Source organism: Lissotriton vulgaris, chromosome 8, assembly GCF_964263255.1.
Source record: "Lissotriton vulgaris chromosome 8, aLisVul1.2, whole genome shotgun sequence".
Lineage (NCBI taxonomy): Eukaryota > Metazoa > Chordata > Amphibia > Caudata > Salamandridae > Lissotriton > Lissotriton vulgaris.
The window spans coordinates 856,957,149-856,984,191 of record NC_141696.1 but is presented as its reverse complement, the minus strand read 5'-3'; the positions used below and the strand labels follow the sequence as shown (position 1 = coordinate 856,984,191).

General features: G+C 43.9%; 1 protein-coding gene across 4 annotated transcripts in view; it reads right to left on the bottom strand.

Annotated features, from left to right (window-relative positions):
- Positions 1-10,159: 10,159 nt before the first annotated feature.
- Positions 10,160-27,043, bottom strand: part of MID1 (midline 1) — a 511,850-nt gene continuing 494,966 nt past the window's right edge. For 2 of the 4 annotated variants that reach the window (XM_086934783.1, XM_086934784.1), the window contains exons 9-10: positions 24,847-25,054; positions 10,160-15,019 (exon numbers count right to left, since the gene is read on the bottom strand). In XM_086934783.1, coding sequence (XP_086790909.1) covers positions 14,674-15,019; positions 24,847-25,054 — 554 coding nt within the window. In that variant the 3' untranslated portion in view covers positions 10,160-14,673. The remainder of the gene's footprint in view (positions 15,020-24,846; positions 25,055-27,043) is intronic. The other 2 variants (XR_015299320.1, XR_015299321.1) reach the window with 2 other exon arrangements.

Genomic DNA, 27,043 nt, shown 5'->3' with positions numbered 1-27,043 from the left:
AGTGTTCTGCTATTACTGCTAGAATCTTTGTGAACACTCGAGGTGCTGTAGTTACTCCGAAAGGGAGTACCTTGAATTGGTAGTGTTGACCCTCTAGTACGAACCGTAATTACTTTCTGTGAGATTGATGAATGGGAATGTGGAAGTAGGCGTCCTTGAGGTCTAATGTGGCAAGGAAGTCGCTTTTCTTTAGCAACGGTAGAACCTGTTGTAGTGTGACCATATGAAAATGGTCTGATTGTGTGTACAGGTTTAGGGGTCTTAGATCTAGAATAGGTCTGAGGGACCCGTCCTTTTTGGGTATGAGAAAATAAAGAGAGTAAACACCTGTGTTTTTATGCTGTTTGGGGACTGGTTCTATTGCATTCTTTTGCAGTAGAGATTCCACCTCTTGTCTTAATAGTATTAGGTGTTCCTGTGACAAGGGACGCTGACTGGGTGGTATTGTTGGAGGAGTGGAAGTGAGCTCCAGGTAATAACTGACTGAATTATTTGTCTCACCCACTTGTCTGTGGTGATGGAGTTCCAGACAGGTAGGAACTGTTGTAATTTACCCCCCCCGACAGGAGTGGAATGGTCTGGGGGGATGGAAGAGAAGTCACTTATTGGGGGTAGAGCTGTTGCGATTGTTGTTGCCTCTGCCTTTATTGTTGTTTCCTCTATATCCTCCTCTATAATATCCCTTACTGGGTGAGGTTTGGTTGGGTGCTTTGTAAGAAGAGGAGGTGTTATCAGTTTGGAAACTTTTAGAGGCGCCCCTATATGAGGAGCGACGAAAGGAAGGTCTATGGGCTTGCGTTTGTAAAGCTCCCATTGATTTTGCCGTATCTGTATCTTTCTTCATCTTTTCTAGTGCACTGTCCACTGCTGGACCGAAAAGATGTTGTTGGTCAAATGGTTGGTTTAAGATACTAGCTTGTACTTCTGGTTTGAACCCAGAGATGCGTAACCATGCATGTCTGCGCAACAGTACCCCTGTATTTACTGCTTTAGATGCTGTGTCTGCAGTTTCTAGTGCGCATCTTATGGAGGTATTTGTTATAACCTTGACTTCTTGTATTAGATCAGAAGCCCTAGTCTTATATTGTTCTGGCAAGTGTTGCATGAGTGACTCTAACTCATCATAATGAGCTATGTCATATCTCGCTAACAGGGCTTGAGTGTTAGCAATCCTCCATATGTTGGCTGCTTGTGAGATGGTACGTTTTCCTGACGTATCTAAAAGCTTAGACTCTGTCGGGGGTGGAGCATCCCCTGTTGTCTGCGAGTTAGCTCTCTCTCTCGCATTTGACACTACCAGAGAGTCTAGTGGCAACTGTCCTTTAATATATGCTGGATCAGTTGGAGCCGCTTTGCACTTCTTTTCTAGTCTGGGGTTCATTACCCTGGCTCTGACTGGATCTTTAAATATTTCTGGTGCGTGTCATACCACTCCATTAAGTATTGGCATTGTGGTTGTGGTTTTATGTGACGTTAACAGTGTATCCATTAGAAAGTCTTCTTCTACTGGATCTGTATGTAAGTCTACTCCACGTAAAGTGGCTGCTCTATGAATGAGCTGCGTGAACCCAATGATGTCATCTGGGGGAGATGGCCTAGACGGGTATGCCTTGTCTTGTGGTAGATCTGGTCCATCTGGTGCATTATAATCTTCCCATGGGTCACTTGATGGCCCAGCCATTTCATCTGGGTCATTAATATCATTCATTTGATGCTCACTCTCTACCTCTTGTGAGTAGGTATCCCCATAATCCTCATCTTGTGGTATAAGGCTATGTATACTAGCTGGTGAATGTACAGGAGAGATCTCTACTGGCATTTCTACTTCTGGTGAAGGAATTCTTATAGGGGAAGTTTGAACATGCTTTTTCAGAGGAACTGGCGGTGGTTTCGGATAGTCCATTTTCTTCTTTTCAGGCACTGTGTTGGAAAAGCTCTTCTATTGGCAAATCCTTTTTCGGAGCCGAATTATCTTGTTTGGGGCCGAAAAGTTTAGACTTTACAGTTTCTATTGTCTTTGGAACGGTTTTTGGTTTCGGTTCCGAAGACTTTTCTTGTCTTTTCTTTGGATCTGTGCTTTTTGGATCCGAAGCCTTTGTTCCCGGGTGTTTAGATTCGCCTGCCCTTGGAGCCGAAGTATGTTTCGGTATTGGAACTGTCATCGGGTCCACTTTTTTCGGAACCGGGGTCGTTTTCGGTTCGGTAACTTTGGGAACCTCTTTGGGTGCCGAACTTGGTTTTGGCTCGCCTGTTTTTGGTACCAATGGATGTTTCGGTGCTGGTGTTGAGTTTGGCTTAAGAACCTTCTGCTTTTCCGGACCGACAGACTGACTCGAGCCCGAGTCGACTGGAGGCTTTTTAGTACTCTTCGCTGCCGACCCTGAAGGCAGGGCGTCAGAAGGTTTTGGTCGGTGTGCACCTGGACCCGAAGGTGGAGGTGGAACCGAAACCTGTCCCGGTATGGTGGGGTGACCAGGGTCGATGCTCTTACTCACGACCTGTTGACCAGCTGGAAGAAGATCATCATCTTCGGATCGATCCTCAGCTCCAGAAGCTGAATCCTCTGCTTCAAAAGCGACGTTTTCTTGCTGTTCTTCGGCGTCTAACTCGATCGGCGCCTCGTCGATGATAAGGTCTGGTGTCGACGACAATGAATGCTCCATGGCTCTTCGAGCTCGACGGTCTCTGATTGTATTCCTGGACTCGAATGAAGCGCAGGCCTCATAGTCTCGACTCTCGTGCTCTGGAGACAAGCACAGGTTGCAAACCTCATGAAGGTCAGTGTGGGGAAATTTGTATCCACACTGAGGGCACTTCTTGAAGGGTGTTCTTTCCATGAGCCTAAGGCCCAATGGCGCAGCTGGGCCCGACGAATGTTGGAATCGAGAAGTATAGCCTTTCTTTGACGCGGGTAACCGGAATCAGTGTCGAAGACGGTATCGATGTTGTAGATTGATTTATGTATTCGAAAAGAGATCGGTAACGGGACCGAACGATGAACACATCCGAGCCCGATGGCGGAAAACAACAATCTAAGGATGGAGTTGATGCCCATGCGCACTACGATCTAAGGGAGGAGTCATCCAACAGACAAAGACTCTTCCAAGACAACAAGAAAGTGTAATCATCCAGGCCCACCACCAGATGGTGATCTAATGCTATAGTGTGTGGTCTGCAGCCCATATCCCTCGAACATATATTTTCTATTTATTTATTTATTTATTTGGCACACGAATCATCCCCAAGGGAATCTCTAAGCACCTTTACAGCTGGGATGTCACACATGAGAAAAAAACAAACAGTGGTATGCTTTTAAGGTTAACTGGCGCCACTAAGGAGACTAGCACATGTCACTGTCTTTGAATTTCATAGCTCAGAGACGGTGCTGCAAGGTGAGGAGAACCACCAACCTTGCCAAAATTGAGGCCTAGGACAGCTGAATAAATAACAATCCCCAGCACACGTCGAAGGTGTATCAAAATTTGTTTTACAGGGGGGAGGAGCCAAGATGGCGGACGGGACGGACGTGTGAGCGCCCGGCTCCCAAAGCCGTCTGCTCCGCTTTGATATCCTGGCACTAATCCTTGCTTGAACCGCGCTGAGACGATGACATTAACGCGCGGAGGACAGTCGCTTTCATTTGCGACCTCCGCCGGCCGTTTTGGACGAGGACTTCGGAACTAGCCGATCACCGGGGCTGCCCGCGACCCTTGAGCCGATTGCCGCCGCAGGTCACTGGTGCTCTTGGTCGGGCGGACGGGCTGTGGAGGTGCCGGCGTTTGGGACTGACCCGATTGCGAGAGACGGAAGGAGTTCCTCCTGTCCTGCGAGGCGCGACTCCAGTTGGCTGAAGAGTGTGTGCCTGGGAGACGGGATCCCTTTGTTCCTCGCTCTCCACTCCTACGCTGCCTCTATCCTGGGCGGACTCCATCTTGCGGCGTCCTGCTGGTCGCGCATTATTAATACCCCCGGGAGCCGAGAGGGATCTCGTTGTGCAGGACCCTCCGCACTGGTAGCTGCATGCCCTCCGTAGTGCGACGATTGCTTTTCCATAACGGAGTTGCCCCCCTCCCTCCAGTGTGGATCCGTGGGAGAGAAGGCAATGGCGCTTGTCCTCCAGCAAGAACAGAGGGCTGTTCCCTTGTCCCTAGCTTGCGCGGACCTGCCCGCAATTGTCCCGGGTGATGATCCGGATGCGACGCTGTGCAATGAGGATCGGCTGCTGTTACAGAGTGACCTGACCTATGGCGATATTCTTGATGCCCTCGCAGACCTACGAGCAACATGGCGGTGCATTGCTCAAGAACTGGGAGATAAGATCGATGCAGCTGTGTGTTCCTTAAAGCGGCCGAGGCTGCCTGTTTCTCTACTGCCTGCATGTGCTTTTCAAATGGATACAGTGTTGCCACAAGTGCGAGCAGCAGATCGCGATGTTCCTGGCTACAATGTTGCGTGCCTCCCTGCCGACGCTGCTACTGCTACAAAGTTTTCCCTCACTCCGGGAACTCTGACTCTGCCTGACCAACTGCTATCAGGGCTTCGCTTATCGCTCTCCCAGCTGTTTGCCCCCTTTGCGGGTGTAGCCTTCGGAGCCCTCTTTCAACATTGCCGGAGTGAGCGACATCTTGCATGGCAGGGGAGGCTCGTCATCCAGGGCGCTGAATTAGTTGGAGGCCGGGGACGCTCATCTTCCTCTCTTCTGCTCCTTCCATGTAGAGAGCGGCCATTTTGCTCCTTTGTTCTGCCGGACATGTATCCGCTGAGATGGTCATGCCTGGGGATGTTTCGTCGATCGGGCCAGGGTTAAAGGGGCTCCTCATCTCGGCTTGTTTGATCGGCTGGCGGAGACCCGGACTATTTATCGTTTGCTATGCTGACTGTTTTGCAATTGCAGCCTCTTTCCCATTTGATTTCGTGTCTATCCTGTACTGTTGTGTTCTATGATGGTGGGAGGGCGGTTCTGTATGGGTCCAGGGTTCTAAAGGAGAATGCTTTACTATTAATGACTGGCCTTGTCATGTGCCCGCTACCATGTCGTGTTTGGGGTGATTAATGACGCTATGATTTCCCGTGTGGGCTGAACAGGGATTGGAACTGCTTCTGTAAATGTTGTGCGCATGCATCGTGAAATGGTTTCTTCCATCTCTCCTATTGTTGCAATTTAGTACAGCGCTGTTGCTTTCGGAGTAGGAGGTTTTCAGTGTGGGACGCAGTGGATGGCTGGGGTCCCGGGAGTTCTGATGTTAAGTGGGCTCCTCCCCCCACTTTTTCCTTTTGGGAGTGGCAGATTAGCTTGTCCTTTTCTCCCTCCCTGTATTCAAGAGTGACATTTTTTCTTTTTTCTTCTTCTTTTCGTCTTCTTTTTTCCTTCTTCTGCACTTCTTGCTGTTCTTTCTCCTTTATTCCGACTTTTCTTCTTCCTAAATTTCGGGTTTATAGGGCGACAGAAACGCTGCTAGGGGGGGGGGTAGGCCATAGCCTCTGCATGTGTGTAGGGTGGGGGGTTATATTTCATTTTTGTTAGTTTCTATGGGACCTGTTTTGTTCTCCTCTATGATTTTAACTTTCTTGCCCATGTTTGGGAGTGCTGGGTGTAGGGTGGCAGTGGTAATGTGACTGGGTCATAGGTGCTGCTCCGTAGCATAACTATTGTGCAACCATCCTGCCTGGCGGGGACTTGATTATCGATCTACGACTTGCTTGATACAGTTGCTAACGTCATGTCCCACCTGCATGGACCTTGTTCTTAACTTTCTTTTATCAGTACGGAACACTACGGCCTGACTTCAATAGTTGCATAAAAAAAACTTTAAAATTTAACCTACATTCATCCTGTGACACGGTGCTGCGATATCCTTCAGTCTTTCTTCCTTTAAATGTTTGCGATTCTGCTACAGTACTGTGTCGCCATAACGCACGCTGGTGTGCTAACTGATTGTTTGTGGCCGGCCGGATGGTTGTAGGCCCGTATTTGTTATTCCTCCTTATGCACAATAAAGGTTTTCAAAAATTTAAAAAAAAAAAAATAAATTGTTTTACAGTACACAGTATCAGCACAAATTATTAAAAAATTAAGATTCTTTCTTTCTTCTTATTTCCTTTTCACGCTTCCTGTGTATCGCTGAGTACGGAACACCATACGAGATGAAATTATAAGGCGAATAACCAGGTTTTCAGGAGTTTTTAAACAAAAGGGCAAGTACTAATTGACAAGGGCAGCTGATTCCAGTGATGAGGGGCGAGGTAGGAAAAAGAGCGTCTCCCAAACCTGGTTGTACGAATACGTTTGGGACGTAGGAGTAATAGTTCACTGGATCTGAGCTGGCAGACCGGGATGTAAGACTGAAGTTTGTTTCTGAGATAAAGGGGGACAGTTGCCTTGGAGAGTTTTACAGACCAGACAAAGAAGTTTGAAGAGGATGCGTTGTTTAATCGGAAGCCAATGGAGAAAACGGAGGTTGGGCTCTGAAGGAGACTGATGGGGAAGGTTTAAGACCATGCCAGCAGCTGCATTCTGCACTACCTGAAGCCTAGTTAAACATTTGGGCATTAAACATGCATTTACTCAAAATTAAAAAGATGTTTTTTTTTTTTACAAAATATTGTTTTTTTCATTAAAATGATTATCTTTTGTCTTGGGAGATTGAGTGTATTTTTTCAGGACGAAAACTTGGATTTGATAGCAAAACGTTTGTGTTTTTTAGAAAATTGAAAATCTAACGTCTGGGAACAAAATTATCAGAATCCTTAAGGTAGACTTATATAAAATTATTATTGGAGTGCTAAACAATGTTGTCGTGGGAAACCCTATACTTTTACATTAGTTACACTTGTCTATTGTTAGAAAATGTAAGCCCTTTTAATCTGAGCAATTGCACAAGTAAATGTAAATGTAAATGTGGGTGTACTTGTAAAGCGCACTGCGACTCCATAGAGTATCCTGGCGCTGAAGATCGCTGGGGAACCCGTCCTGGTTTTCCCTGTGAGATGGTCCCTTTCTGGGTATCTCCAAGGTGAAACCAGGCATCCCCGTCGTCTGTGGGGGGCCGTTGTAGAGATGAGGCAAGCTTATTGCCCAGAGTTGCTGAGTGTGTTCCCTGGTTAGCGTAGGCACCGAGGCAAGAATTATCGAGTCCGTTTCGACCCCCGTCCACGACCCTGCCGCGTCGGGAATTGAACCCTGGTCCCGGGCCATTCTCTACTTACGGGTCTGCCACCTCTAACCAGTGAGCCACACCACTCCAAGTGTAAAACTGTAGCTCTACGGTCCCAAGATTGTGAAAAAAAATCTGTTTTTCACCCTGCATCATGATTAGCAGTCATAACATAGGACTAAAATCTTCTTGGATGGGGCAGGATGGAAACATGAACATGAATAAGCAAAACATTATGCTATGGTATTTATTATAATAGGCGATGTGACACTGACTTTCCCAAAACCATCTTTATCACCTGCAGTATTTTTTTTAAAGTTTTTTTTAGAAAAACTGCACTAAATTGGCAATTTTACCATATTCACAAAACATTCTTGGTGTACTGAATGCCCAGAGACCTTTGGAATGTTAAGTTTTGCTTGGAATGCGTTCCACTGAGTGCTGCTTTACAACTTGGGACTTTTTAGCAAATTAAACAGTGACGCTAAATGGCCTACATGCCATATTTTTCAAACGTCTTCAAGAGAAAACCTCCTCAACACTCCCCGAGGAAGCTTGGCTTGCTCCTATGCAAGCTTGTTCAGTGCAATTTGGGGGCAGTATTTTCACCATCACTGGAAGGCAGGGGAGAGAAAAGGGTGAGATAAGTTGGCAGGTTGACTTGTAACAGTTTATGTACAAGTTGGCACATTATATTGGACAAACTTGTTCAAGGTTATATGATGTCTATGTATTCTCCGACTCTTGTAACCTATATATTTTGCATTGCAAATTGATGGATATAATTTATAGTAAAATGATTGATGTATATTCTATGCTAAAATGAGTGGTATATTCTTTGCCATTTTCACTGCCAACAATGGGCATCAAGATTCACTTACCAAGTGTTTTACAGTGTACATCAACAAAGCAGTTCAGTTTTGGTGGAGGCACATGTGCAGGCATTGACCAAACCTCAAAGAAGGAAAAGCAGAATAGGAATGAGGACCATTTCTTTATATGCTCAATACTGGAGAGACAGTCTCTACAGCCACCATCTTAGTAGAAGGGTTTTCAGCCTTCCATAAAATGGCTTCATAGACCATTAGTGTCTGAGGCTTCATCAAAGCAAAAATACAATTGCTCAAACGTAGACCTACTTCAAAAGTACATGAAACTTTAAAGCATGCCTAGGAATGCAAGGCTGTATCCTAAATCTCAGAAATTTGCGTCCAATTACATAGACCATGGATGTCCTCCGGTCCCCCAACGTTCAGTGATTATTATACTTTGTTGACCATATAGGTCTATGGTTGGGGTGTTCGTTGGTCTGCCACCTTCAGGCATCAGGCCTCAGGGGTTACCAAAGAGTGCTTTATCATAGCTATGTTTTGGAGATATTGGCTTTTGCTAGTGATTGGGGGGGGGGGGGGGGGGGTTGGGGGGCGATACAAAGGCTAAAATTCTTTGAACAATTGGGAATGGTATTTCTCAGCTTGTTGTAGTCAATGAATGAAGGGAATTGGACAGTTATTCATAAAGGGTGGTTTAAAGTACAGATCAGGAACCCAACATACAAGTCAGTTGTGCATGCAATGGCCATCTGACAGAATTAGTGTGTGCCCAATGTATGCATGCTGTGGCCAATGAAGGACACAGGTAGACTGTCCACACACTTTGACTCCAAAGAACTCGTCTTGTCAGTAGATATCTTAGCATCCAACAGATAGGGACGTAATACAGGCCCTCGCAGTGCGGAGGGCCCCCAAGCTCCAGGGGGCCCCCTCGCAGCGTACTTCAGCCGGAGAGTTCCTGATTGTGCCCGGAGGGGGTCCCTCCACATACCTTGCAGGGGGCCCCCCTCAATTTTCATTGCGCCACTGCCAACAGATATTTATGTTTTCACTAGGGCAGTTTACATGCAGTAAGAAATGTGATTTATAAGTGTAGCACTGGGAGTAAGTCTCACAGGTTTAGAACGGAGATGATAAAAAGAGAGATCCAGAGTGAGTTAGCAACTGTTCACACAGGCTGCAAGTGAGTTCTGAGTCTGAAATATCTGACTGACCTAAGGAATAGGAATATAATGGAATAGTCTAAATCCAAAACCTGCTGGTCTGTGGGAGATCCCAGCTCTTTGAGCCCGTGTGAAGACAGAGACTGGAAGACAAGATGAGATGAGGCGAGCGAGGCACCCACTAATACTCCTTTGCAGGAGGCACTCTAGGGTTTCGTTAAACCAATGATGTGTGCTCCCCCCTCAATTTTTTATAATCTCTCCAACCATGCCAGACTTCATCAACCAGCATTGTAAGAACTCAACCAAGAATCTAAAGGAAAGTTGAACTAGGATGTCTTTAAGTTAGTATAGAATGTCAAAGAACTCACAAAGACAAGATGACAGATCTCAATAGGATCACACTTAAATTGCAACATTCAGATGCTCCAACAACACACTCAGACATAGGCATGAAGACAACAACATGACCCTCAGAGCATGAATTTAAATTTGGAAGCAGCCAGCAAGGCCCATACTCCCAAACGTTGGAATATTCCACATTGGGATTACTGAAGATGTGCCGACTTGCAAACCACACGGATTAGTTGACTGTACACCAATGAACCCACTTAGAATCACTACTCAGCCACATAGGCAAACACAAACACATACATATACACAAATTCTGTGAAAAGCCCACTCTGCAATATCCTATTATGTTACTCCCGACAAGACAAACTGGCCAGGCAAACCAGCATGATGTAATTGGCAAAGCCATCACTTACAGATGAAAGTTGCAAATGACACCGTTCACAGCCCCAAAAGGCAAAGTATTTGAGGAATGCTAAGCTTTACACAGACCACATACCTCCTAAGTGATTACAAAGAAGTGTAGACCATATGAGAGTTCTCCAAGTGTCAGGAGCCATTTATCAAATTTAACAGTATACACAGTGAGTGTCAAAATGCAAATTCATTTTGATTCCCTTAATTAGGATTTTTGAAAGTATGTGTAACAAAAAACATATTTGTAAATGAACCAATTTATTGCAAAATCAGGTTTTCGGTATGTCATGTAAAATAAACAGATTTCTTTGCTTTTTCAGTTCATGGTAAGCTTAAAGCTGAATGGACCAGCCTTCGACTGAAGAGGTGTTGCTGGATTGCAGTCACTTGAGTCTGTCGTTATCAGAAGATCTGTACTCTGTGTAGAGGATGAAAGGCTAAGCTGGACCAATGTCCGACAATATTACAAGACTCCTGTTGCTTGGCTTCTAAACACGTTCCTTCCTGCTGCACTGTGGATCTTTTCATAGGTGTGCAAATGTGAAAATTGATTTTGTATGTAAACGCCATTGTTAGTCTTAAATACACGCACATCTTCTGCTTGGACTTTCAATGTAATACAAAAGGAATCCCAGAAAATCCAAAATGTTTGTTCAGTTCAGATCAGATCTAAGATTTCTGCTCGGTACTGAATTCTGTGATTTTCAACTGTTGAAAAGTGATGTAGAGTTTTCCAGTACCTCTTTCCTGATTAAAGAGGTGCACGGCACAGAAGATGCACACGCAACTGTCACCACAACCTTTGCCAGGTACGAAAGGAGATTTTTTTTCGATCCAATGCTGATTAAAACTCATCTTAGGATATTGGTTCCCAACACCAACTGGCATTATTGCTAAATTTCAAAATGTCACTGATCTGAGACCAATGTAATCATCCTATATAATTTTTCGACAACTATTCACATCATGTTCGCCACATTTTCTTTGATATCTTTGCAATATGTACGGAGGAAATCTTACACATACAATTAGGCCTTACCTGTTGTCCGACACACACATCTGCAGAATTTGGAAATGTTGCAAAAACACAACACAAGCTTAAAATTCACAGCCATACAACATTTGAGTGGACATTAGAAAGATCACATGGTCACCTCACCAATACTTTCTCAACTGTTCTGGCCATACACCCATTTTAAGCTGGCAATCCGCTCAGGCAAAGGGAATTATTTCTTTGTACCTGGATGTCAACACTAAGAACTCCTTAGAGCCGCAAGCTTTATACAGAGGGCCCAATTATAATCAAAGTGCATTAAAGTGACTTTTTCAAAGACACTTACAGCAATATCTTAATTCACTACTATAACAGTCCAATAGAAGTCTTTGCTCTAAGTCCTGTTTAAGACAATTTCGTTTGTACGCTGTTAACATAACAGCCTGTGTCCCTTAGAAGATCGCATCCGTTAAAAGCTTCACACCATGCCACAGTTTCAAATATACTTAACAACAATCCTTCTAAGTAGTATAATACGGTAATATGAAGCACGGGGTTGACAAAAACATGCAACTGCACGTTGATTACCATGACACAGGTTCTTTTGAGTGTGCATCAAGATTTTAGTTCACAAAGAGAAAATATATACTAGCTGATGATTTTGCATATCAAGAATAACAGGTGCATGACCGCTACAGTGTGTTGATCATGAAATTAATTCCCTTCAGCCCTGATGATTAAGAAATTAATTCATCTGTTAATGTGTGTTCTCGTGGAGAGGCCATATTGTTGATTTTTGTTTATCTATTGTCGATACATTTACCTTGAAAATAGCCTGCCGAATGCTAAACTGCTTGTTAATCGCCCTGAACCCAAAGCTGCTTGGGACCATAACGCTGTTGAGGGTCTTTAACAACTAGTATAGTCCAAGGAAGATGTGCTAGGCTGTTAAAGCTTTCCACTCACTGAGAGCAGAATGCTCTAAATTGAAGAGGGAGAAACATAAAAACAAACATTAAAAAATTGGAGCAAAAGGCCTATACGAACCATTATTGGCCTGAGAATGTTAACTGCCTTCAGTGAAGCTCTTGACAAGCCAATGTTCTAATAGGATTGAGATCCTAACTGTATTTGAGATTGTTGCCATTTTACCATAAATGTTGCAGAAGTGACATCATCATAAACTTTGCTCCTGGTGAGATGGCAAACGCAGCTTGACAACAGCTCCTGTGCATAGACTTTGGTGCACCAACAAAATGACAGTTTGCCTTCCAGGTGCTCTTTCTAGCATTGCAACAATGCCATTTTTAAAGATGCTTGATGCAATCTGCCACTCTTTTGTTGAAGTGCTCAAAGGCAATTGCCTATAATAGTCTTAATAAAGCACCACATGAGACATTTACTCAATGAGAATTTTGGAATTGTGGCATTTTAGAACATTACACTTTGGGCTAATGCTCACACTGTAAATTGCTGGACATGGTAGTATTCTAGAGCAAATGCCTCAGCTGGCAAAGTACTATATGAGAACCTCAAATAGCACGGATACTAAATTGGTAACTATTAATATTAAAAATAAAATCAGACTGAATTGATTTTAATGCTATCTTCTCACGATGCAGCAGAAGAAAAATGTAAGTCACTGTCTTTGGTTCACTTTGGAATTTGCTCTTCAGGAGGTGCAAGTCAATGCACCGAAGAAAGCAACACATGACGTTGTTTAGTATCCCTGATAGATTGGAAAGCATATGCAATCTTAGTTCAAGTAATGCATTACAATTACTGTAGGAGTAAACTGCTATGTATAGGCTAGGGTGTAAACAATGAAGAGAATACGTGGAGAAGCCAATGGTGCACCTAGGATAGGGAACCTGTACAAGCACGGAAAATGGGTCCCCTTTACCCTTACTGGGTGACAAAAGACAGCCGTAACAATGGTTCGTGCAGTCCCCTCACACCCACAGCGGTACTGCGCTGCTGATAGGTACACCCTTGACCAAATTCAAAATGAGAATTAGTGGCAAAACAGTTGTAGAGAAAAATGCTTTGAGTGACCAGCAGAGCAAGGAGCTTTTGACTTTTTGCCTGCTAACCTGATCAACGCCATAACTAAATGGATAGCCGTACGGTGAAATCAGGTTTTACATCTAAACTTGGGATCTGGGATGCTACTACGAAGTTATATCTCCCTCAAAATTCATATGTGGCTGATCTCAGAGCAATACACATGTGGATGTCAACTTCTTCATTAACTTTTGCACCTGAAAATTATCTTGCCATGTGGGATTTCATTCTCAATCCAAAACAAAGGGGACACACATAAGGACAGTTTTAGGCCGAATATCAACTGTCCTGTTTAGTTCTTCACTCTGCTTCCTCCTCTTTCAGGCAGTAATGTGTGGTCCTCACACTCGGCATGCGCCAGTGTTTGCCAAACCACAGTGGCTGCTGAGAAACGCCATTATGTAGGCTCACCCTGATTGGCAGAGCCGGACTGTGAACAGCAACCAGCCCTGGAAGATTGCTGCTCCACCGGCCCTGTGAGCAGGGGGTGGGGTTGGGGGGGGTCACTAGCAAGAAGCACCACTCCCGCTTTTGTTACAGGGGAGCAATATTGCAGCACTGCTGCAAAACCGTCTCGAGTGACAAAACCAGACCCCACCCCTCCAGCCCCCGGGTAAATGCTGGGTGCCCGCTATGGCTAGTCTAGCCCTGCTGCTCAACAATCTTGCTTAGAAAGCCCTCATCTGCCGTACATATGTAAAGTATGATTGTGAGTGGCCGTACACAGTGTGAATAACAGGAGAATTTTCACAACTCTTCACATATTGATGGAAGGATTCAAAGGGGTGAACATTCAGTAGCACAAACTCCTTTAAATGACAGGATGAGGGGCAATGATGTGGTGCCTTATGTACCATGAGCAGGAGTAACAATAAATTAGAGGAGGAAGGTTATTGAGGCTAGTTTGAGGCAGAAGGCAGTGTCTTTAACATGTTTTAAGATTATACTTTAAAGAAAGCCTTTGTAAGGAGGGCACTTGAATTAAAGCACTTGAGATTCAAGGGGTTTGATTCACAAAGGTAAACTTAGACAAAAAGTCTAACTTAGACCAAAAGTTTAACTTTAGTAGTAGTAAAGTTAGACTTTAGGTCTAAGTTAGGCTTTTGTTCTAAACTTAGACCAAAAGTCTAACTTTAGTAGTAGTAAACTTAGAATTTTTGTCTAAGTTTACCTTTGTGAATCAGGCCCTAAATTTCTTACTCCTCCAAAAGTAGAGAGGAAATAAAAGAAAGATTTTTTAACCAAGGTGTACACTTTTCTCTTTGTGAATAGTTCTAAAAGTTCTTTTAAACAGAGTCCAACCTCCTACGTGTATTGCCTCGTCTGTGCCAAAACTGAGGTGAATGGTGGTCCACAGCACAGAAATTGGGGCGACCTCAAACAGGGCACTTTAAAATGCGGAAGGAAGAACAATGTAACAGGCACATACACCTCTAATAAAGTGTGCCCTTAATGTGCAAAAACAAATATTTTCTACAAGTTGTAATCAGCATCAATCTTTCATAAATAATTTATAAATCTTCCTATAAGAGACTAAATACAAAAAAGTGAGAGACAGATTAAAGCCATTCTTTAGTAAAAAAGTCCACTCCGGGACAACTGGACCTCTTGGATTCCTCTTTATAAAAATGCATTTAAAGGAGTCTCAGCCAAAGGGGCGTGGCAAGACGGAAGGTGACTTTTCCCGCCACGGTCAGTCACTGCTGCTCCAAGCAGTCCAGATGATCAGGGATGGGAAGGCCTGTTAAAATTGTCAAGCATTTGTTCCATACGGTGAGTGTGGGGCAGACTGGCTGCGCAAAAGAAATGTCAAAGGTGTAAAGATGGAGGGAGTTCAATGCATCGTAGAAGGACAGCGAGCCGCTGTCGTAGTCCAGCAAAATCCCCACGCGCCGGAGGTGGGGGGCAGGTTCTATGGGTATCTCCTTGCAGTTATGCCTCACCACCCAGTTGTTGTTGCAGCGGCACAGCACCCATGAGGCAGAATTCTTCCCGATCCATTCATGCTTTGGGGCGGACTTGTAAGCGATACCAATGGCGTACCTGCAGATATAAAGAGGCAATGCTTGTTCAAATTTATTATGGTAAAGCTTAGTTCATCAAAAAAGAGAAGATCATTTCAGGAGCTCGTTGTATGGTATCTTGGAACACAATTAAAACAAGCAGTGGCAAAGCCAATAGGTCTCGTCCATGCAAGAGTTATTGGCTTTGCCAATGTGTTATAGCCATATGGGCCAAAAATGAGGAAAAGGTGAGTGGCATGGAGTGTCGTAAAGTGGATTGTTATGGAGTAGCTTTGGAGTGGAGTGGTGTAGAGTTGAGTGGTGTTGAGAGTCATGGAGTGGTGTAGAGTTTTGTAGAGTATCATGGAGGGAGTAAAGTGTTGTAGAGTGGAAGGGTGTAGAGTGTCAGTGGTGAGTGGCATAGAGTGTCATGTAGTGGTGTAGAGCACAGCGGAGTGCTTTAGAGGATGTTGAATTGAATGGAGTTGATTGTTGTAGAGTGGCATAGTGGAGTATACAGTTGCGGACTGGAGTATTAAAGGATAGTGGAATGGCACTGAGTAGAGTGTTGTAGAGTTGAGTGGTGTGGAGCGGCACAGAGTTTCAAAGTGGAGTGGCATATAGTGGAGTAGTGGAGTGGAACAGAGCAGAGTAAAGTGGCATGGAGGGAGTATTGTAGAGTGGAGTAGTGTTGTAGAGTGGAGTGGCATAGAGTTTAGCACAGTGGAGTACAGTTTAATGGAGTAGCGTGTCAGAGTGGAGTATTAGAGTGTCAGAGTTTAGTGTCGCAGACTGATTGCCATAGAGTGGAGTACAGTGTCAGAGTGAAGTGGAGTAAAGTATAGTGGTGCAGAGTAGATTGGGATAGAGTGCAGTGGTGTACAGTGCAGTGGTTTGGAGTGAAGTAGATTGCAATGAAAGTAGAGTGGTGTAGAGTGCAGGGGCGTGAAGAAGAGTGGTGTAGAGAAGAGTGCAGTGGCGTTGAATAGATTGTTTCAGAGTAGTGGGAAGTGGCACGGAGTGGCGCAGGGTAGAGTGCAGTGGCACAGAGTAGAGTAGTGTAGGGAGCAGAATACATTCGAAAGACGTGGAGTGATGCAGCATGGACTGGCACAGAGAAGAGTGGCGTAGAGTGCAGTAGAGTGGCATGGAGTTAAGTGGTGCAAAGCAGGATACAGTGGTGTAGCATGCAATGGGGAGAGTGCAGTGTTTCAGAGTAAGGGCGTAGAGTGGTGCAGAGTAGAGTGGTGCAGAGAACAATGGTGTAGAGTACAAGGGTGCAGAGTAGAAAAAAGTGGCATAGAGTGCAGTGACCGAGCACAATGGTGTAGAGTGGCATGGCGTGCAGCTGCGTAGAGTGTTGCAGAGTAAAGTCTAGTGGCACAGAGTGCAGTGGTGTAGAGTAGGTGACGTAGAGTGCATTGGTTTTGAGTAAAGTGGTAATGAGTGCAGTGGAGTAGAGTGGCAAACAGCAGAGTAGCGTTGAGTGGTGTAGAGTGCAGGAGCCTACCATGCAGTGGCATAGAGTGCAGTGGCATAAAGTGTTATCGAGTAGAGTATAAGTGATAGAGTGCAGTGAGACAGAGTAGTTGGCGTAGAGTGCATAATGGCATAAAGTGCACTGATTTTGAGTGAACTGGTGTAAAGTGCAGTGGTTTAGAGTACAGTGGTGTGGAGTGGCACAGAATGGTGTAGAGTGCAGTAGCATACAGTGTAGTGGCGTACAATAGATTAATTCAGAATAGAGTGAACTGGTGTAGGGTAGAGTCCAGTGGCATAGAGTAGTGGGGTAGAGAGCAGTAGGATAGAGTGGTTCAGAGTACACTGAAATGATATCGAGGGAAGTGCCACAGAGTGGGTAGCGCGGTGTAAAGTACAGTGGCATATAGTGCAGTGGGTAGAGTACATTGCTTCAGAGTCAAGGGAAGTGGCATGGAGTGGTGTATGGTAGAGTGGAGTAGTGCAGGATAGAGTAGTGGCATAGAGTGCAGAATTGCAGAGTAGAATGGCATAGAGTGGAGTAGCGTAGAGTGGAGTGGTGCAGAGTACAGTGGTGTGGCCTAAACTGGAGTAATGTAGCGTGCTGTGGTGAAGAGCACAGTGGTGCATAGTAGAGTTGGGTAGAGTGCACTGGAATAGAAGCAGAGCAGTGCAAATTAGAGGGGCATAGAATGAAGTGGCGTGCGGTGTTATTGCAGTGGTACACAGTAGATTACAGTGGCATAGAGTGTAGTGGTGTAGAGTGCAGGTGAGTGGCGTAGACTACAATGGTGCAGAGTAGTGTGTTGTAGAGTGCAGTGGTGTAGAGCAGAGTGACGAAGAGTGCCATGGTGTAGAGTAGAGTGACACAGAGTGCAGCGGCATAAAGTAGAGTGTTGCAGAATAGATTATAGTGGCGGTACACAGTCTAAATATCGAGTTCATATATATCGACCTACAAAAATACCGAGTTGGAAAAATCGAAAGTATAGAATATCGAGGTCAAGAATATCGTTGGACAGAATATCGACCCCAAGGTAAGTAATATCGATTTTTTTTATATCGATGTAAGTAATATCGAAGTTAGTAATATCGATAGCATATATATCGATGTAACTAATTTCGATGTTACCAATATCGATATTGTATTATTGTTATGTATTTTAATATGTATGTGTAATATGTTTTTTTAAGTATTTTAATTGTTTTAAATGATATGTGTACTATTTTTATATATTAATAACGTTATTTTTAAGTAAATTTTATGTTATAGTATCGGAGCGGGTTGTAGGTTTATAGGGGAATAGGGTGGAAAGTAATTTAAATATACTAAATAATTATTATTTTTAGGAATTATGAATTCATTTTAATTAATTTTTGTTTTTATTTTTGTAGCGGGATGTGGGTTTATAGGGGAATTGGGTGGGAAGTAATTTAATTGTAATTAATTAATGATTTATATTTATTGTTATGGATAATTATTTTATTCACAATTAGTTATTAATTGGCAATTAATTATTTTAATTGATAATTACTTTTTTAATTGGTAATTAATGTTATTAATTGTTGAATAATTTTTTAATTGATAATTATTTTTTAATTAGTAAAGTGTTTGGTTAATTGGCAATTAATATTTTAATTGGTAATTGCTTTTTATTAATTGGAAATTATTTGTATTAATTGATAATAAATGTTTCATAAAATGCATTATTTGGTAAGAAAAATAATTGTATTTAATCATTTTTCATTGTGAATTAATTTTCAATATTTAATATTTTTGTAATGAAAAATATTTTATTGTTTATTATTTGGTGAATAATATTTATGAATTAATATTTTTTGGTATTTATTGTTAATTTATTGTTAAGTAATTATTCAATTGTAATTGCTTTTAATAATTATTAACTGTAAATGATGTAGATTTATGTAAAATTCAGTTATTCATTATTTTAAATATACATTTTTTTATGAGTATGTTATATTTAAATTCTATGCTATCCAACGTTTTCCTTTCTGTTTCACTCCCTGGAGTTGGAATAGTAATTGTTACCTGTACGCTATCCAACGCTTTCCCTACTGTAGCACCCTCTGGAGTTGGAATAGTAATTTTTACCTCTACGCTTTCCAACGCTTTCCCTACTGTTGCACCCTCTGGAGTTGGAATAGTAATTTTTACCCCTACGCTATCCAAGGCTTTCCCGACTATTTCCCCCTCTGGAGTTGGAATAGTAATTTTTACCCCTACGCTATCCAACGCTTTCCCTACTGTTGCACTCTTTGGAGGGGGAATAGTAATTTTTACCCCTACGCTATCCAATGCTTTCCCTACTGTTGCACTCACTGGAGTGGGAATAGTAATTTTTACCCCTACGCTATCCAACACTTTCCCTACTGTTGCACTCTCTGGAGTGGGAATAGTAATTTTTACCCCTACGCTATACAACGCTTTCTCTACTGTTGCACTCTTTGGAGTTGGAATAGTAATTTTTACCCACCCGCTATCCAACGATTTCCCTACTGTTGCACTCTCTGGAGTGGGAATAGTAATTTTAACCCTCCCCCTATCCAACGCTTTCCCTACTGTTGTACTTTCTGGAGTGGGAATGGTAATTTTTACCCCTACGCTATCCAATGCTTTCCCTTTTGTTGCACTCTTTGAAGTGGGAATAGTAATTTTTACCCCTACGCTATCCAACGTTTTCCCTACTGTTGCACTCTCTGGAGTGGGAATGGTAATTTTTACCCCTACGCTATCCAACGCTTGCTCTACTGTTGCACTCTCTGGAGTGGGAATAGTAATTTTTACCCCTACGCTATCAAACCCTTTCTCAACTGTTGCACTCTCTGGAGTGAGAATAGTAATTTTTACCTCTACGCTATCCAACGCTTTCCCTACTGTTGCACTCTGTGGAGTGGGAATAGTAATTTTTACCCCTACGCTATCCAACGCTTTCCCTACTGTTGCACTCTCTGGAGTGGGAATAGTAATTTTTACCCCTACGCTATCCAACACTTTCCCTACTGTTGCACTCTCTGGAGTGGGAATAGTAATTTTAACCCTTCCGCTATCCAACCCTTTCCCTACTGTTGCACTTTCTGGAGTGGGAATAGTAATTTTTACCCCTACGCTATCCAATGCTTTCCCGACTGTTGCACTCTTTGGATTGGGAATAGTAATTTTTACCCCTACGCTATCCAACGCTTTCCCTACTGTTGCACTCTCTGGAGTGGGAATGGTAATTTTTACCCCTACGCTATCCAACGCTTGCTCTACTGTTGCACTCTCTGGAGTGGGAATAGTAATTTTTACCCCTACGCTATCAAACCCTTTCTCAACTGTTGCACTCTCTGGAGTGAGAATAGTAATTTTTACCTCTACGCTATCCAACGCTTTCCCTACTGTTGCACTCTGTGGAGTGGGAATAGTAATTTTTACCCCTACGCTATCCAACGCTTTCCCTACTGTTGCACTCTCTGGAGTGGGAATAGTAATTTTTACCCCTACGCTATCCAACACTTTCCCTACTGTTGCACTCTCTGGAGTGGGAATAGTAATTTTAACCCTTCCGCTATCCAACCCTTTCCCTACTGTTGCACTTTCTGGAGTGGGAATAGTAATTTTTACCCCTACGCTATCCAATGCTTTCCCGACTGTTGCACTCTTTGGATTGGGAATAGTAATTTTTACCCCTACGCTATCCAACGCTTTCCCTACTGTTGCACTCTGTGGAGTGGGAATAGTAATTTTTACCCCTACTCTATCCAACGCTTTCCCTACTGTTGCACTCTCTGGAGTGGGAATAGTAATTTTTACCCCTACGCTATCCAACTCTTTCTCTACTGTTGCACTCTCTGGAGTGGGAATAGTAATTTTTACCCCCACGCTATCCAACGCTTTCCCTATTGTTGCACTCTCTGGAGTGGGAATAGTGATTTTTACCCTTACGCTATCCAACGCTTTTTCTACTGTTGCACTCTCTGGAGTGGGAATAGTAATTTTTACCCCTACGCTATCCAACACTTTCTCTACTGTTGCACTCTCTGGAGTGGGAATAGTAATTTTTACCCCTACGCTATCCAACGCTTTCCCTACTGTTGCACTCCCTGGAGTTGGAATAGTAATTTTCACCCCTACGCTATCCAACACTTTCCCTACTGTTGCCTTCACTGGAGTAGTTATAGTAAATTTTACACTTTCCGCTATTCTACGGTAAAACTATTGTAATTATTTTATTAATATTACGTTCATATATATATATATATATGTTTTACCAAATTAATTTTTTTAACTGACTTTAATTATTTACTAATTTTAAGGTTATATAAGTATTTTAAGTATGTTTAAGTTAATTATATTTATTATTTCATTAATTATTAATTATTTCAAAGCATTTTTAAAAATTCGATATTTTGACTGACTATATTTTTTACATCGATATTTTCGATTCGATATTTTTGTACTTACCTGTCTGGAGATAGGAGGTCGATATTTTGGGATTCTATATTTTTACCTCGATATTTTTGTAACTCGATATTCTTGACTTGATATTGTTTCAGTGATCCATATATATATCATGAAGAGATTACCAGAAAAACAATGCTTTGATTAGTATTTTTTGCATTTATCGAGGAGCAACATACAGACAGGAATGCTGTAGACCACAGGTACTCTCAGTACGGCCCGCGGGCCGCCAGCGGCCCGGCAAGCCTTCCTTGGCGGCCCGAGGACCTTGCTGACATCGTACCTGTGTTTTAAAAAAAAAAATTAAAGAGTGTCTTCAAAACACTGCTGGTTGCAGCAGCACAACTCTAAGAGACTCTGCTGCTCTTAGGGGGCCAGGCGATTCCAGTGATAGTCAAAGTGGAGCTGCAGGGGCGCTAAGAAGGGGTGAAATACAACAAAGCCTCATTAAACATGCAAATGGTCTTTTTAAAGACCTGTGAAGTGCTCGGGTGCGGCTGTGTGTGCCCGGGCAGCTGTCTCAGCCTGGGCTGACACACAGGCAGGGTGAGATGACAGAGGGTGACAAAGGGAAGTAGAGGGACGGAGACAGAGGGAGAGGAAGGGAGGGAAAGAGAGGGAGACAGAGGGTGGGGGAGGGAGGGAAAGGGAGGGAGACAGAGGGAAAGGGAGGGAGACAGAGGGAAAGGGAGGGAGAAGGAGACAGAGAAAGGGAGAGGGAGGGAGACAGAGGGACGGAGACAGAGGGAGGGAGACAGACAGAGGGAGGGAGACAAAGGGAGACAGACAGAGGGAGGAGGGAGACAGAGAGGAAGACAGAGGGAGGGAGACAGACAGAGGGAGGCAGAGGGTGACAGACAGAGGGTGGGAGACAGAGGTAGGGAGACAGACAGATGGAGACAGAGGGAGGGAGACAAACAAATGGAGGGAGGGAGAGGGAGACGGAGGGAGGGAGACAGAGAGAGGGAGGAGGGAGACAGAGAGAGGAAGACAGAGGGAACAGAGGGAGGGAGACAGAGGGAGGAGGGAGACAGGGAGGGAGACAGAGGGAGGGAGACAGAAGGAGAGGGAGGGAGAGAAGGGGAGGGAGAGGGAGACAGAGGGAGGGAGAAAGACGGAGGAAGGAGGGAGACAGACAGAGAGACAGACAGAGGGAGGAGGGAGACAGGGAGGGAGACAGCGGGAGCGAGACAGAGGGAGGGAGACAGATGGAGGGAGAAAGAGGGAGGGAGACAGAGGGAGGCAGAGGGTGACAGACAGAGGGAGGGAGACAGACAGATGGAGGGAGACAAACAGATGGAGGGAGGGAGAGAGAGTGAGACAAACAGATGGAGGGAGAGGGAGATGGAGGGAGGGAGACAGAGAGAGGGGGGAGGTAGACAGACAAAGGGAGGTGGGAGACAGAGGGAGGAGGGAGACAGAGAGAGGGAGACTGAGGGAGGGAGACAGAGGGAGGGAGACAGAGAAAGGGAGAGGGAGACAGAGGGAGGGAGTCAGGGGAGACCGAGGAAGGGAGAGGGAGACAGAGAGAGCGGGGGAGACAGAGAGGGAGAAAGACAGAGGGAGAGCGACAGAGGGAGGGAGACAGAGGGAGGGAGACAGAGGGAGACAGATGGAGGGAGACAGAGGGAGGAACAGACGGAGTGATACAGAGGGAGGGAGACAGACAAAGGGAGGGAGACAGACAGAGGGAGGGAGACAGACAGAGGGAGGGAGACAGACAGAGGAACGAGGGAGATAGTGAGGGAGACCGAGAGAGGGAGACAGAGTGAGGGAGACAGAGTGAGGGAGAGGGAAGAAAAGAGAGGGAGACAGAGAGGGAGACAGAGGGTGACAAAGGGAAGTAGAGGGACAGAGACAGAGAGAGAGAGAGGGAGTGAGAAAGGCATGCCGGGTCTGGAGGCTCAGTGGACGAAGGCGTCCGTTGCAGGGACCTGTGATCAACCTCATGGTCACAGTTTTGTTTTGTTTCTCTAGCCCCGACCCCCCCCCCCCCCCACTGGTGCGGCCCTTGGACACAAACCGCACTGTAAATTTGGCCCCCAAGAGGAAGTTTGTGAGAACCCATGATGTATACAATATACAAAGTGTATAACCCAGTGGAACAGCAAAAAAGCGATTAACACGTTGCAAGTTATTTCTGAACTGAGTGAAGAATACAGGTTACAGGGTGTCTCTTGTGCACAATTTGTAAACAAATAAGTGCTGGTAGCCAACATTTGCTCAGAAGCCCGCAGCCTGTGCTATTGATGACGAATTCCAAGGCAGCATAGTCTTGATTTCACCTCATGCTTCTTTAATCCAGTACCAGTCACTCCCAACCAGGTCCTATCTCATCCCGGCTTTCTCCCTTTATCTTTATTTTGCTGTCGTTCTCTTCCTCCTTTTCCTTTTTTGCTTTTCGCTCACTTGCACTGGATCAAAGTCTATTAAGGAAACATAATTCCTGGTCCCCAAAACGTAATGCCAGTGGGTCCCACCTGCAGCCACCGTCTCAAATTAAGCACTGGCTCACATCCTTTATCTCATGTACCGTAGATATATATTTGATAATGTGCTATAGCTCAGATGTCTCAAATCAAATCTGGTAGAAACAGAACGATTCCTCGTGCCTTGTCTTTGCCTCTAGACCAGGCTTGACTGCCCTATTCGCTTGGTATGCCTTTGACACTACTTTACAAAATAAATTCTTAGAGCTTTACTCTTGAACCATACAAAGAACTGTGTTCTGCTGGTGTGTTCCAGCTTTTGTACCATTTTCAAACTCTGGTCTCTTCAAAACTGGCTGTGGGAACAAAATCAATTATTTTAGGATGTTGTGCTTTTCTGATCTTTTTGCTTAAGGATGTTGGTTCTGCACTCTTCCGACCATATAATCCTGGACCCCAAAAAATGTTACCACTTCCTCACTATTTTCTTTCATTTGCACTTATTCGACTTGTATTTTCATATTTTGAGCACTTTGCAGTTCTTTCAGTCCTATTTTGATCAATTTCACTTGCTCTCTTTGCATTTCTGTATAGTGTTCATAATTGGTTTTGTAATGGTCAAGAATCCTGTCCTGGTACAACTGATATATTTGGATAGCAAGGTTCACGTTTCTGGCTGGTCTAAAGTCACGCGAGGAAGCACATTTTGTGATTTACCATGCCAAGACCTTTCTACAGCCTGCAGATTAGTAGCAATATTCTGATAAATATCATACTCCTCCTACTCTGCTATCTCTTGTGAGAGCTTTGAACCCTCTCCTAGTTTCACATGCACTTTCAGATCCTCTTATTTACCCAGATCTTTCCCAATTAAGTATTGATGCTTTGGTGAATTACGCATCCATCTTTTCTGCTATTTGATAAATTGTTAATATTTCACATCATCTTTTCATCTTGCTTTAAAGTTGTATTTGTATGTATGCTCTTCTCTGCAGTTATATTCTCTTTGTTGCTGGCACTATAGTTTCCTGATTGATTACTTTTATTGGTCACCTTCAGTAACTTTAGTATTCAAGTTTTTCACTGAAGAAATGTTTTAATGAAGAAAAAAGTCAACTTGGTGTCCGTCCAAATACAAGCCTAACAAACACTTCATTCATGACAAAGGGCTGTGCTCATTGCAAAGAAACATTTTACTTACTGCAGTTTTTAACCACACAAGACTTTTGAGACCCTCTCAACTTTCAGAATAAGGGGAGGAACGAAAGAGTGTAAGAAGTTTGTAATCATAGCAACTTTGATATCAAACTGAATAAATCAAAGATCTACCGTATCATTGAACCAGGTGCAAACACAGTTGGTAGTCCACCTCATAGGTAAGGTCAAGGTGAGGCACTGAAATTGCACTATTTGTTGATACCTCGGAGACCTGACTTAAACTGCTACAACTCTTTGCCCCTCTCAGTCTACACAAAAATATTGCAAATGACCACTCACCAAGTGCTTCCGCTGATCACTACTTCCCAGTAATGACGGCCACTGTCAATAAACACGTTGCCTGCCACTCCATAGCTCCCTTGACTGGTAAAACGCTCCGGCGTGTGGCTCTTCTTGGAAGACGACTCATCGCGCTCCACCGTAAGGTTATCATGGGATACCTTCAGTTTCCTGTGAGCGGTCTTGGGGTCCAGTTTAAATGGCTGGCCTGGAGAAAGAAGACAGACTCAATTTCAATTCTTTGTGTTCATACACGGGTTTTCAAATTATCATTTATTTATGTAACTTTCTGCACATTTCCCTACAATTTCACAGCTTCTTAGAGCAACAGAATTGTAGGCACCAAATCCTTTATTTTCCTGAGGTTTGTTTTTAATAGGAGTGTGTTGGCCTCTAGCACAGCGGAAAGGAATCTGCCACACCTAGTTTACACAAATTGTGAACTGATACGATTTATGCCTGAATGTCTTCCATGGTAGAGGATTTCATTACATCGGAATCTGACCTCATGTTACCTGCCCCCTAGAGATACTGACTGTGTCTAGCCAGGCCTTCTAAATCTGCCAAGAGGATCCGGAGGAAGAACCCTTAAGGGATTCACATCCTTAGCTGCCCTAAACATCCCCATCAGTCCACCACTTGTTCGGAAAGGAACCTCAGGCTCATCAGTGTAACAATTCTTTGGCTGCTTGTGCTACACAATGGCTTTAGAAGGACCCTGATGTTTTAGTTCTGCACATTGCTCGGAAACTCACTCGCTTGAGTGTTAAAGCAGCCTCTGTCAGCAGTAAGCCATCGGCGGTCTCTAATCAGACAACATCAGCAGCAACCAGAAGATGAGCCTCTGCTCCCACGGGACTCAAACCTACACATTCACAATATCACAACCCTCAATTCAACCGGCTTATTTAAGAGGATACAAGACAGCATGCTGGGGGAGCTACAAACTAATGCAAGAATTGACGCTTTTACACTGGGGCTTCGAACCTCATATCACTGTCCTACCGCAGACGTCCTTTCTAACCACGTCTTTTGAGACTGTCTCAAGATGGCCTACTCAATCTCTTTCTCTTAAGGATATGACTCCGTTCTTCCGGCACTTCTAACCATGCAAGACCATAGTTGTGTCCTGGGCCATGCTAGCAAAATGCATAATTAAAACCTGACCAAATCATGAAGTACAACAGGGCACTTTTTTCCACTTCGAGTGCAGGCGATTGCACAACCCACATATGAATTATTAGTGATACTGCAGGCTTTAGCTTTCAAGATTCGAACAATTCTTCTGCTCTCTCCTATCTGTATGGAGAAACAGGTATCTTAAAAGAATTCACAGTACATAGTGATTCCTTCTTACAGGATGAGGACACTGTCGCACTTGTGAAAAACAGAAAGGGAAAATTGACGAACTGGCTATAGGACATTTATCTGTGGTAAAACTTAAAGTAAAATAAGTTTGTCAAGATCCAAATCTTTAATCTCCTCCCCTTTGGTAAAGGGACATAGAAAATGTGAGTAGGTAATACGTCTGGCTCTCTAATATGGCGATCTGAATCCTAATCTCTTCTTCTCAACCTAACCACACAATGGGAACCAGGGTAAGTTACTTCCTCGTCTATCTTTGTGATAACATTGGAACCTTGGAAGCTCCAGTGAAGACCTACGTGTGGGAACTGGCTCTGCGCTGCTCTGTTAAGGCTTCTGCTCCAACATTCCACTGTTTACCTTTCTGTTTAGTCCTCATTCATTTAAACCACTCAACTGTCAGTGGATTTAATGTTCTTTTAGCATTATATACCTTCTGCCTCTGGTTATATGGGACATTAAAGTCCCTCGCTCCCATGACAGGCTTAGGGCTGGGGCCAGTGACTCAGCGGCTGGTCTTTCATGGCTGTATAGCCCTCAGCAGTGAGTCCTAGTGCTACACTAAAACCCACATACTCACCCAAGAAACAAAAACGTTCTCTAAGGTAGATCTACCATGTAAGTGACGTCAGCCTACTTGCAGAAATCCTGCGGGAAATGTCAAAATTAGCAGACACTTCAGAAACTATCAGGAAAAAATGCACATCGGTGCAAGTGATGTAAACTTTGGCTCAGGTTCTGCTGCAAATTTTAGAGTTCTCTACAGGTTGAGCTGGTCTATTTCACAACTACGCCAGTGGGCACTTCCTCATGCTCAGGCTGGAGACCACAG